The 11821-nt window shown below is 66.4% G+C and overlaps 1 protein-coding gene across 1 annotated transcript in view; it reads right to left on the bottom strand.

Annotated features, from left to right (window-relative positions):
- Positions 1-106: 106 nt before the first annotated feature.
- The window catches only part of ITPR3 (inositol 1,4,5-trisphosphate receptor type 3), a 67145-nt gene continuing 55430 nt past the window's right edge, over positions 107-11821 (bottom strand). Inside the window, exons 38-58 of the mRNA XM_054721937.1 lie at positions 11604-11694; positions 11323-11492; positions 9869-10043; positions 9525-9709; positions 9214-9414; positions 8962-9072; positions 8463-8558; positions 8258-8359; positions 8085-8171; positions 7479-7589; positions 7210-7402; positions 6851-6976; positions 6302-6474; positions 5564-5728; positions 4811-5003; positions 4273-4377; positions 4063-4190; positions 3126-3291; positions 2390-2550; positions 1403-1564; positions 107-907 (exon numbers count right to left, since the gene is read on the bottom strand). Of these exons, the coding sequence (XP_054577912.1) occupies positions 839-907; positions 1403-1564; positions 2390-2550; positions 3126-3291; positions 4063-4190; positions 4273-4377; positions 4811-5003; positions 5564-5728; positions 6302-6474; positions 6851-6976; positions 7210-7402; positions 7479-7589; positions 8085-8171; positions 8258-8359; positions 8463-8558; positions 8962-9072; positions 9214-9414; positions 9525-9709; positions 9869-10043; positions 11323-11492; positions 11604-11694 (2970 nt within the window). The 3' untranslated portion in view covers positions 107-838. The remainder of the gene's footprint in view (positions 908-1402; positions 1565-2389; positions 2551-3125; positions 3292-4062; positions 4191-4272; positions 4378-4810; positions 5004-5563; positions 5729-6301; positions 6475-6850; positions 6977-7209; positions 7403-7478; positions 7590-8084; positions 8172-8257; positions 8360-8462; positions 8559-8961; positions 9073-9213; positions 9415-9524; positions 9710-9868; positions 10044-11322; positions 11493-11603; positions 11695-11821) is intronic.

Here is an 11821-nt window from a genome sequence, read left to right as displayed (position 1 = left end):
AGCAGCGTCTCAGCATCTCCCAGAGCCACGGTGAGGCCGGGCCAGCGCGCCACATTAGCCCCCACTGCCCCGAGGGCCAGAGGAAACAGCAGCCCTTTCTAATGGACTATGTTTCTATTAATTTATTTCAGGTAATTAACATATTAGTTCTCAGGCCAAAGGATTTGTAAAACATTACACCAAAAGGAGAAAAAACAAGCCGTCAAAAACCAGCCACTGTCACGCACCCAGCCCTGCCCCTTCAGCCTGTGACCCCCCCCCCCCCCGCAGAGGCCCAGGAAGAGGAGCAGGGCCTCCTCCCTCGGCCGGCAGTCCCCCTGGGGCTGGGGCTGGGCTGTGCCGAGGTGCACCCTGGACACACAGGTCCACACTGTCCACGGCAGGCCTAAGGCACAGGAGGCATGCGGGGCTGGGCACCCGGGAATAAATTAAGTAACAAAGCCCCAGCGTCCCTTGCAACAGCATCACTGCACCTCCCCCGGAGGCGGGCAGCAGCCAAAATGTAGTGCTTGGAATAGAGGTGACCCCACTCCTCATCGCCCACCGGGAGGGAAGAGGAATGTCAGTTACTGCTGCAGGGACAAAGCAGTCCTCTACGGGGACCTCTTTCTTTAAGGCAACAGGTAAACAGTCCCAGTGAGTTTCTGAGTCCGGGCTCCAGGCGGGGCTGGCAGCTCTGAGGCGACCCCCGTGCTGGCCAGCGGCCGGGTTGGCTCGGGGGAGTCCGGCAGAGCGGGAGCTGGTGGGCTGGCTGGGCCCCCCGACCCGAGGGAAGGGGTGTCCCCAGTCACAGCCCGGTACCAGCGCCCGGCCCAGGCCTGCGGCGGGTCTCGCGGGCTCAGCGGCTCATGCAGTTCTGGACGTCCACAAAGCCCAGGCGCTGCCTGCGTTTCCGCTGCTCCGTCATCTGTGGTTAAACGATGCCAACAGGTCAGGCCCCCAGCGCCCTCTGCACAGACACTGCCGAGGGGCTGGCGCCCACCCTCCCGCCGTGGACCCCGCTGCCGCTCAGCACTGGCGGCAGGCCAAGGCCCTCGGGGCAGCGAGGATGTAGCCCCAGACCCTCGGTGGCAGTTCACTTGTCACAGCTCCTGCTTTGCAGCTGGGAAGCCGCCCCGCCCAGAAGGGGCTGCCTCGCCTCTCTGCCGCTGCCCGAGGGAGGGGAGTACCCGGATCCGCCTGGCTGTGCCTCGGGTTCAGGATGGGCTGCCACCTCCAGTCTAGCTTTCCACAGAGGCGAGTGTGTCGGGGACCCGTCTTCTACCCCAGACCCAAGGACGGGGCCAGGAAGAAAGGGGGGTCAGGGGGGCATGCAGGCCCCAGCACCTCCTCCCTCCCGCCAGGGCAGGCTGGGTTGTGAGCTCAGTGTGGGCCGAGGGCAGTGCTGGGGGCGGGCGCACACCTGCTCCTTGAGCTCGTTGAGCTGGGCGGTGAGGTGGGACACCAGCTTCATGGTGGAGCTCAGCTTGTCCTGAAGAATCCGGATCTCGTTCTGCTCGCCCTCCCCTTCGTTGCTCACGAGGGACATGGCCCTCATCCGGGGGAACCAGTCCAGGTTCTTGTTCTGAAAAGATGGCCGGCGGGTGAGCAAGCAGGGCCGCCACGCCCTGGTGACACTCTCCAGGACGCGCGGGGAAGCCACTGCCCCCTCTGCGGTTAGGGCCAGCACTGGACAGGCCGACTTCCGTCAGCCGCTCGGCCTTTCCCGCTATCAGCACCATCTGTTCACTCACAGCCCCTCCGAGGAGGAGGGGAGGCCTCCAAACCAGACCCGCACCTCCTTCCTTCCCTTCTCCCCGCCCCCGACACGCACGCCCCAGGAAGATGCGCGTGGACGGATGGAGCAGGAGCAGGAGGCCCGCATCTGCCTCGTTTCCCACGACAGGAGGAGGGAGGGCACCGAGCTGGGAGCCCCCAGAGCAGCCGGTAAACCTGCTCGCCAATCAGCTCACATGACAGATGCACTAGCAAATAGGACTCTCCCCCCTGAACGGGTCTGTCCTTCCAGCCTGCGAGGTCTCTGCTGGCGGCCACGGGAGACGCACCCTCGTTGGAACTGATGTTCTTGACCCCCAACGGACAGTGCATTCCCTCCGAACGTCCAGAGCAGCAGCCGCAGCGTGCCTGCTCCCACGCAGCGTCAGGCAGCCCCGGCCCCGGGACGGCGCCCCGGCCGCTGCGGCTGACGGGTTTGCTGCGGCTCCCTCGACAGCAGAGCCCAAGCAGGGCCATGGGCACAGGCAGTGGCCGGCGCCGCGTCCCCAGGGCTGGCTCCAGCCGCGCCTCGGCTCCCTGCTGGCCTTCCACCAAGTGTCCACGGCTGCCCCGCCCCTCCCCCAGGCCTCCGCGGTCAGCGCAGGCGGCCACGGCCACGCTCCCAGGACCGCACCTTGATCATCTGGGCCACGTAGCTCTCGGGCCCCGTGTAGTCGGTCTTGTTTTTCACGCGGACCAGCACGATGAAGTACAGGTAGTTCCACATGTTGTGCTCGAACTTGATGTGCTCCTCAAAGGACACCGTCTTGTTGTCAAACTTGTCCCTCTCCAGACCTGAGGGTGCAGAGCGTGAGGGTGAACCCCCCTCCGGGAGCCCCGTGGGGCCACCTGGGCAGCACACGCCACCGCTGTTCCCAGGCCCGGCCTGGTGAGTGCAGGCACTGCCCACTCGCGGACCCTCGGGCCGCCTCTACCGAAGCAGCAGCCGCTTGGCGTGGATATCCGCCCTGCCCAGCGGCAGCCGCGCCAGGCGCCCGAGGACCCGGAGAAGCAGGGCTGTCCTACAGGTGCACCTGTTCCGGCCGCAGGAGGGACCGGCACTTCACCCCGGGACGGGAGAGCCCTGATGAGACCAGAGGCTCGAGGTGCTGACTGGGCTTGGGGGCCTCTGTACGTTGCGCGAGTTAAAGGAATGCTTTGAGGCCCTTTCCGCTCCCTCTTACTCAGGTTCAGGCAGGGCCTGTTGTCCCCAATTCTGAGATGAGCAAACAGCCATCAGCCCCAGGGCAGGGATCCCCAGGGGCTCAGGACCCAGGGAACGGCCCCACTGAGGCTGCCCCTGGCCCAGATCACGCCCAGCCAGGGGCTGCCCGGTCCCCGAGGCCGTGCGGGCGGGACGCTGGCCTCACCGCAGATGAAGCACGTGGTCTTGAGGATCTCCTCCTTCTTCTGCTTCTCGCTGCGCAGGTCAGCAAAGGTGTCGATGATCACCCCGAAGATGAGGTTCAGCACGATGATGATGACGATGAAGAAGAACAGGAGGTCGTAGACCACGCGGGCGGGGAAGAGAGACTCCTGCAGGGCAAGGAGGGAGGTGGGCCCCGCAGTCCCGGTCCACCGGGCGGGGGCTCTGGCGGGTCAGGGCCGTGACGGAGGGGCCCAGCCACGGCAGAAGGAAGACGGCAGAGTGGGTCCACCCTCACGCCATGGGGCGAGAGCTGCACCCCGAGTGCGGGCTGGGAAACAGCGGGCTCAGAAGGGAGGCCAGCCGGGGCAAAGCCCTGGACCGGGAGCGGGGCTCTGGGCCAGGCTTGTCCCGCCCCTAACCTCAGCGTGGAACTCCTCTCCCCGCCCTCAGCACGCCAGGCCTCACAAGTTCTAGAAACCCTCTGTCTGGCTAGGGAGAGGGCTTCTCACCCCCTCGGGACCGGGACTGACTGCTGTTCTGGGAAAGCTGGCCGCCCCAGCCAATCCCAGGCCTCCGTGAAGCTGAGTCAGCTCCCTGCGGGGGGCTGGGGCTCTGCCTCACAGAGGAAGCACTGTGGCCGGGGCCCGCCTGCCGCTGACTCACGCCTTCCCCGGCCTCGGCCAGGCTGGGCTGCCCAGGTCTCTCCTTAGAGCATCCGCAGGGAGCGGTAGGGTGTCTGAGCAGACGGGGCGGGGTGGCTCAGCGACAATGGAGCTCACTTTGACGGAGCGGGAAGTCAGGGAGAGGGGGTGAAACGGGGCTAATACTGAGACTGAGGGACCAAGCTGCTCGGCCTGGCCGTGACCTGAGGGCAGGACCCTCGCAGCTGCTGCCCGGGCCAGGGTTGGGCCCGTGGATGCGGGGTGGGTGGTGCTCACGTCTTTGGAGGGCTTGCGGAGAATGTCGCCCACGCCGCCGCCGTTGCGCAGCCCGTGGTTCATGACCGTGACGATGCACATGAGCAGGGTGTCACAGGCCCGCTCCGCGCTGTCCAGCTCCTCGTCCTCTGCAAGCGCAGTGCGTGCTCAGGCCCGGCCAGGCACCGGCCTGCCCCGCACCCCACCCGACTCCCGAGACACCTGCCTCACCTTCCAGGACCTCGGGCACCGAGACCCCTGAGCCACAGTCTATCCTGTCCCCTCTGCACGTGCCCATGAACGTGGCGGCTCCGTGCGGCATCCCCAGAGGGCTGGCTGGAGGGGACATGAAGGAGGCCACAGGAGGTTCGAACGCCTGCCCCGTCTTCCCCTGGTCGTCCCAGCACCACCCCCTCCGGAAGCCGGCCCGGTCCTGCCAGGCCCCTCTGTCTGCCTGCAGAAGGGTCTCCGTGCCCTGCCCGCCGCGTGGTGGACGCCCAGGCCTGGCCAGGCAGCCCCTGCACATACTGAGTCTGACGTGAATGACAGGGTCTGCGAGCAGTGGCTCCTCGGGGAGCCGGAGACCACGGCTCTCCCACCCCTCCGTCTGCCCGGGGACGAGGACGGTGTGAGCGACCCCTCCCCAGAGCCCAGTACGAGAACTGAGGCAGGGGCCGGGAGGCTAAGCAGGCCCGGGCCTGGCCTGGCCCAGTCGCCGGTGCAGCCCCCCGCCGCCCCGCGCCCCCCATCCCACCGGAGGGCCCCGGACCTCGGGAGTGGTTGCTGGGCAGCCGGTCCACCTCGAGGATGAAGTCATCCTTGAGGAAGAGGAAGCCCACGATGGAGAAGAGGTAGACCAGGATGAGGGCCAGCAGGGCGGTCAGCAGGATGGAGCGGCCGTTGCGGGTCACGCTCTTGATGACGTTGAACAGCGTCTCCTCTCGGTAAATGAGGTCGAAGAGCTGCAGGGCAGGGATGGGGCCTTGAGGGGGTGCGGCTGCCAGTGCTTCCCACAGCCTCCTCCGCAGGGTCTGCGCTTAGGCAGGCGGAGCCGCCGGGGCCTGGAGGCTTCTCAGAGGCTCTGGACTTCCAAGTCCAAGAAAAGGGAGGGCCAGGGGCAGGCTGTCCACACAGAGGGAGAGGGGCGGCCATTTCTGATGGTGCGCTCGCTCTGATTTATTTGCAAGAGCTCCTTTCAGCCTCACAATTATTCTAGAAGGCAGGCACTGTTATTCATCCCTGTTTTACAGACAGGGAAACTGAGGCGCGGGGCAGTCACCCGGCTAGGATGGTCTGGTGCCAGAGTCCAGGCTTAAACCAGCACCACCAAGGCCAATGGGTCAGATGGGCCAGGAGTGGCCATCAGGGTCTTAAAGGCCAGGCTAGGTCAAGCCGAGGAGGATGGAGATCCACTCCCCCCGCCCAGCAGCAGGAGGACTGGACAGAGGACTGGGCAGAGCCGTGAGCACTCGCCCTGCAGGGCCCCGGCCCCGCCCCACCCGCCGGGCCCGCGGAGTCTCACCAGGATGCTATAGAAGAGCTCGTGGGCAAAGAGGCCCAGGACACTCGTCAGGATGTAGCCCACGTGGTAGAGGAACTCCATGTCCATGACCATCGCCTTATAGCCCCGGATGAAGGTGCCGCGGTTGCCCACAAAGCTCACCACGAACACGATCTTGTTGGTCAGCTGGGGGCGAGTGCAGGGCATGGGGTCAGGGTCCCACTGCCCACCCTGAATCTCTACCCCAGCCACCCTGCCCACGCGTGCCCAGCTCAGAAGCCACGCCTTCCGTGGAGTGGGTCTGAGCTGCTCCCGCTCGGCCCGGCAGACGCATTAATGAAAACGCTTCCAGAATGCACCTGGGCTCCTGGGACTAGAACAGAGGAGCCCCGGTGCCCCGGTCCCAGGAAGAAAGGGAGGTGTAAGAAAAGGAGGGTGGCCGGAGAAGACCACCCTTCGCCTCTACAGTGACTGAGTTAGGAAAAGACAGCCCCTGCTCCAGGCACTTCATTTCCCCGTCAGGAAAGTGCCAGAGCGTCTGGGCCGTGCTCAGCTGACAGCCGGGCTTCAAAGCTGGGGCTCCTGGCTGGCCGTCTCGTGCCAGCGTCCCAGTTGTCCAGGGAGACGGGGGAGGCACAGAGGGGTCCCCACTGCAGGTGCAAAATGCGCCTGGAATTCCAACCCGGGGACGAGGGGGTGGGGCGGAGCAGTGGCCGCTGGGAGGTAGAGGGTGGTCGGTGGGCTCCCTCTGGCGCTCACGTTGAGGGCACCCAGGATGTTGAGCGTGGGCCCGATGCCCAGGTAGTAGATGGAGCGCAGGATGAGCGCCACGATGAGCGGGCGGACGCTGTAGCGCTTGGTGAACAGGGCGGCGACGGAGAAGCAGATGAGGATCCAGAAGAGCAGCGAGATGAGCGGGGAGTCCAGCACTCCTGGGCCGGGAGCAGGACGAAGCGGGGCGTGCTCAGGCCCCACACCCCAGCGAACCCCAAGGAACACCCTTCCTGGAAGCCTTCCCTTAAGCCCCTGGCCACCTGGTTTTAGGGCCCCCATCACACCCGCATCTCTAGGCCGAAGGCAGGAGACCCTCTCCGGCTGCTGCCACCTCAGCTGGCCTGGCTCGTGTGTGTGCCGGTGTGAGCTGTCCCCAGAGGTCTAAGGCCCTGTCCCACCGGGCCACACCTGTGTCTCCCATGATGGGGTGTGCAGCCGAGGGCAATGCAGGGGTGCTTCTCCCCACTCTGCAGCTGACCCCCTGGCTCTGCCCAGATGGGCCCCGAAGCCCTGCCTGCCGGCCCCCGTCCTGACCTGTGGACGCGCCCTCTACGTAGGGGTAGAAGAAGGCGATGATGATGTTGATAAACACGGCCAGGTTGAAGGAGATGCTGCCCCACAGGGTCATGCGGCGGGAGAACCAGTAGATGAGCGGCATGCCTGCGGGAGGTGGTGTCAGGGGCCGACCCACTGCTCACCCCACGCGGGCCCACTGCCCGCACCAGTGCAGGCCCCTCCTCAGAGAAGAGCACTGGAGCCCGCCGTGGGGTGGCGTGGGGTGGCGTGGGGCGGGGCGGGGCAGCACCAGCAGGCCAGGGGCCTCGGGAGCTCCGGGCCCAGCCCTGCCTCCCGCCCGGGGAGGGGAGGGAGGGGGGGAGGGGGGGGGTGCTCACTGCGGAGCTTGCGCTGCCACTCCATCTCGTTGTGCAGGAAGGAGGACTGGTCGAAGAAGTCGCTCACTTTGCTGCCCTGCTCGTCCTGCTCCGTGGTGGTGAAGAGCCGGTGCTTGGTCTCCTCCGTCAGGAACTGGCAGATGCCGGGCACCGGGAACACGATCTGCTCCATGCTGCGGTCCTGCCGCACGATCTGGGCGCACACGGGCGGCTGGTGACGCGGGGCCCAGCTGGGGGCCCTCCCCGTGCCCGCCACCCGCAGGCCGCACCTCGATCTGGGACGTGTGGTTCTCGTAGTAGGCCAGGGGGTCCTCGTCCTCCTGCTGCGCGGGCGCCGAGGACTTGAGCATCTGCGACAGCTGCCTGTTGTTGAGGCTCAGCTGGGGGTGGCAAGGGCGTTGAGGTCAGGCCAGGCAGCCCCCACAAGTCCTGAGCCCAGCGCTGAACTACAGCCCAGCGAGTGACCCCCGAGCCAGACCAGCCCCGCCCCAAAAGGGTAGGAGGGGGTGGAGGGCCGTGTCCAGACGGTCCGTGACAGGCAGTGCCCTCCGCAGTCTGGCCCAGGGGCACCGGAGGCCCTGCTCCGGCTGGACCTGCTGTGCTCCCACTTCAAGCCCCAGTTTCACCCTGGAGCTCGGCCCCCCAATTCTAGCTCCGCTCACAGATCCTCACGTTTTACAGGTCCAGGCCCCACCTGAGTTCCTGGCCCCGCCCCACCTCATCCCATAGCAGGACGGGGCGGGGGGCAGGGGGGGGGCCCTCTGGTCATGGCCGCGCCCCCAAATCCCAGCCTCACCCCTGTAAGTGCCCGCCCACTCCCCGCCCTGCCCCAGGCCTAAGCCCGCCCCCTCCAGCCCCACCACCGCGGCCCCCACCATGGAAGAGATGCCCTCAGCCTCCTCCTCCTGGATGCGCTTCACGGGCTTCAGCAGGTGCTGCAGCTGCTTGTTGTGCCTGGAGAGCTGAGAGAGGCGGTGCCCATCACCGAGGCGTGGTCGTGGGGACAGGGGCGCGCGGGTGTGGGGCGGGGGGAGGGGGGTGCTGGTACCTGCAGCGCCAGGATGTAGATGTTGTGGCCCACTTCACGCGGGCTCACCTCCGAGTTCTCACGCTCCTCCTCCTGCAGGTAGGCCTTCTTGATGACGTCCACCTGGCGGGGCAGTGCCTGCTCGAATGCCCTCTTTCTGGGGTGTGGGGGCCCTAATCCCATGCCCACACACCCCAACCTTCCCACCTGTCCACGCCCGGCCTACCAGCTCCTGCGGCCGCAGGCTGATGAGGATGCGCTCCGCGTTCTCACTGTCATGCCGGCTCTCCATCAGACCCAGGAGCAGCTTGGAGGCGTTGTCCTGGGAGGGGCAGACAGGCCTCAGTCCAAGGGGCTCCCTCCTCCCCCCCTCCACCCAGTACTCCATAACAGCCCCTCCCAACCTCGCCATCCCCCACAGACTCTGGGGGCTTGCTGAGAAGTGTCCTACTTGTCCAGGCCACCCACAGCCTTCACCCCCACACTGTGGCAGGCACACGACCCCCAGACAGCAGGCACAGACAGGAGGCCCTCAGATAAACCCGGATATGTGTGCTTCTAGAGTAAGTGTACATCCGGCATGTCTGCTCACACATTCACGCATGTGTACCAATAAACATACGCATATTACACATGCAACCTGCACACATCATCCCTTGCTTGCACATGCACACATCCCATGCACACATCACATGCACACGCATGAGGGCTGCCACGCGCCCCACCTTGAGCTGCAGCACCAGATCCATCCGGTACTTGCACAGGGGGCTGATGTCGTTGAGAATCAGCGCGGTGATGATGTCTATGCCGTTGGACTCGTGCGTCACGATGCAGGTCTGGCGGGAGCAGGTGGGGCGTGGGGCCCAGGCCCTCAGTACTGTGGTGGCTCAGGAGGCTCAGCCTCTCCCTGGCCCAGCCTGCTCCCGCCCCCAGGCCACGCTCGCTCAGCCGGCGGCTGCTGGCGCCCTGCCGCTCACCTGGTTCTCGTGGCAGGGGCCCTGGCAGTACTCGGTGAGGGTCTCCAGGGTCTGGATGACCAGCCCCACGTTGTCCTCGTTGATGTAGAGCCCCAGCAGCCCCAGGCCGCCCGTGGTGCTGCCGCACATGATGTCCAGGAACTGCAGCGTCTCGCACACCAAGTTGTAGTTGGTCTTGTTGTTCTGACAGCGCAGGAAGTTCTGCGGAGCACAGGCGAGGGGGTGTGGCGCGGCGGCTAGGGGGCGGGGGAGGCCGGGGACTGCTCCTGCCGGCTGGGGGCAGGGAAGGGGCGGGCGTGGCGGGCGCTCACCTGCAGGTCCCGGTTGTGGTTCTCACACAGCAGCTGCAGGAAGCGCAGGATCGGCTGCATGATGAGCACGGACGTGCCCATCTCGTTGCTCTGCACACGCTCGCCCACCTCGTGCCCCCGGCGCAGGCTGGGGACCAGCGAGTAGCGGGAGGAGGAGCCAGGCATGGAGAAGGAGGCCACACGGCCTGCAGGGCGAGGCCTGGTGAGGCTGGGCTGCTGGCGGGCGGGCCCTCACCCTGTGCTCCCACCCTGAGCCCCCGCTGCGCATCCTGAGCCTTTATCCCTGTTCTGTGCCGCCCTCCCCCTGCACCCTCTGACCCCACCAGCCAGCACCCCACCCTGACCTTTGGTGGTGGGGTCTGCCGGCTCCGGGTCCTCGCGGGGCTGGCTGCCCAGGTCGCTCATGTTGACGGCCACCGTGGACTTGGTCTCCTGCTGGGCGCGCTTCATGCGGTCGTGCAGCACCTTGAAGAAGCGCTCGGACTTCTTGTCGCTCGTCATCAGGTTGTAGAAGGATTTCTGGGGGTGCATGGTTAGGCGGGGGGCAGCCTCAGCACTGGGCCTGGGGAGGCCCCAGAGTCCTCTGTCCTGTGCTGCAGGGACAGGGATGGGGCACAGAGGGGCCCCCAGACACGCCCACGCCAGACTGAGGCTGGGAGCCAGAGCCAGCCCTGCCCGCTGTCCCTGCTGCTGGAGGCTGGCGCTGCCTCCTGACCACCGTCTGCGGCTGCCCTTGGCCTTCATCTGTGCCCACAGCAGCCGGGGGTCCCTCGGACATCTAAGTCACTTCCCTCCTCTGCTCGAAACCCTGCCCTGGCCCCTCTCGCCCGGAGGAAAAGCCATGCCCACAGCGTCAGGAGGCCAGGCGACCGCCTACCACCTCCGACCCAGGCCCCGCCGCTCAAGCCTCCACCACCTCTTCCAGCCACATCAGCCACTTCCTGTTCACGACCTGCGTGCCAGCTGCCTGCTCTGCCCGGGGCACCTGCCCACTGTCCAGAGCTGCCCTCCGGGCCTTCCCGCACACTCCACCTAAGATACCCCGCCTGCGATCCCCGCCCGCACGCCCTCCCTGTCACGTAGCGATTAGTCATGGCTGTTCCTCACTGGGTGTAGGTGCCAAGGGCACGGGGCTTTGTCTGCTGCTCACTGCTGCACACTCAGTGCCTGAGCACTGCCGCACAGAGGCCCCGTGCACTGACAGAATGAAAGAAGGAGTGGGGTACAGCAACCAGAGAGGGCTCTGGGGAGGAGGCAGGCCTCTAGCGGGGCACCAAAGGCTGAGGAGGCTGTAGGAGAGGAAGAGGCCTGAGCCGAGGAAGGTGGGCCTAACACAGGCAGGGCGTGGGACACAGGCTCAGGCCTGGCTGGAGCAGAGCAAGGTGGGTGTGGATAGAAACGTGGCCACGTGGCCGGCCGGCGTGGCTCAGTGGCTGAGCGTCAACCTATGGACCAGGAGGTCAGGTTCGATTCCCGGTCAGGGCACAAGCCTGGATTGTGGGTTCGATTCCCAGTGTCGGGCATGCAGGAGGCACCCAATCAATGATTCCCTCTCATCATTGATGTTTCTATCTCTCCCTCTCCCTTCCTCTCAGAAATCAATAAAAATACTGTATACTTTAAAAAAAGAAAAGCGGCCACGTGACACAGGGGCGGGTGTGGGAGGTGGAGCTGCCCACCGGCGCCCTGCCCGGCAGTGAAGCCCCCCGTGGCCTCAGCGTCTCCGAACGCTGTCCCCTCCCGCGTGGGAGGCCCCGCCCACAGGCGGTGAGGGCCGGCCCCGCACCCCACGCCGCACCTGGATCTCGGTGTTGCCGCCGTCCAGCAGGCGGATGGCCAGGCCGATGCTCTCCTGGAAGATCTTCTCGTTCTTGGTGCTGGTGATGAGGTCACACACCAGCTTGGTGGCCCCCTCCTTGTCCAGCCGGCACTGGGTGGCCGCGATGGCCGACCAGTCTTGGTCCAGGCCTGGAGTGGGGGGACTCGCTTGAGGGGAGCGAATGGGGTGGGAGCGCGGGCGGGAGGGCCCAGGGCCTGGGCAGACGGGCCCCCCGGAGGCACAGCGGAGGCGGCACTGACCGATGCCCATGGGGTCCGGGAGGTCCCCCCGCGAGCTGGACTTGCGGTTCTGGAGGTAGTTTTGCAGCAGCATCTTGCGTAGCTGGTTGCCCTGGGGAAGGAGTGAGGCCCACAGTGCACTCGCACGCTTTCCCCGGGCCGATCCCGCCCGCCGCCCGGGCCGCCGGCACTCACCCGGTCCCGCCCGCCGCCCGGGCCGCCGGCACTCACCCGGTCCC

This window comes from Eptesicus fuscus, chromosome 10, assembly GCF_027574615.1.
Source record: "Eptesicus fuscus isolate TK198812 chromosome 10, DD_ASM_mEF_20220401, whole genome shotgun sequence".
Taxonomy (NCBI): domain Eukaryota; kingdom Metazoa; phylum Chordata; class Mammalia; order Chiroptera; family Vespertilionidae; genus Eptesicus; species Eptesicus fuscus.
Note: the sequence above shows the minus strand (reverse complement) of the source record. Positions and strands in the feature narration are given on the sequence as shown.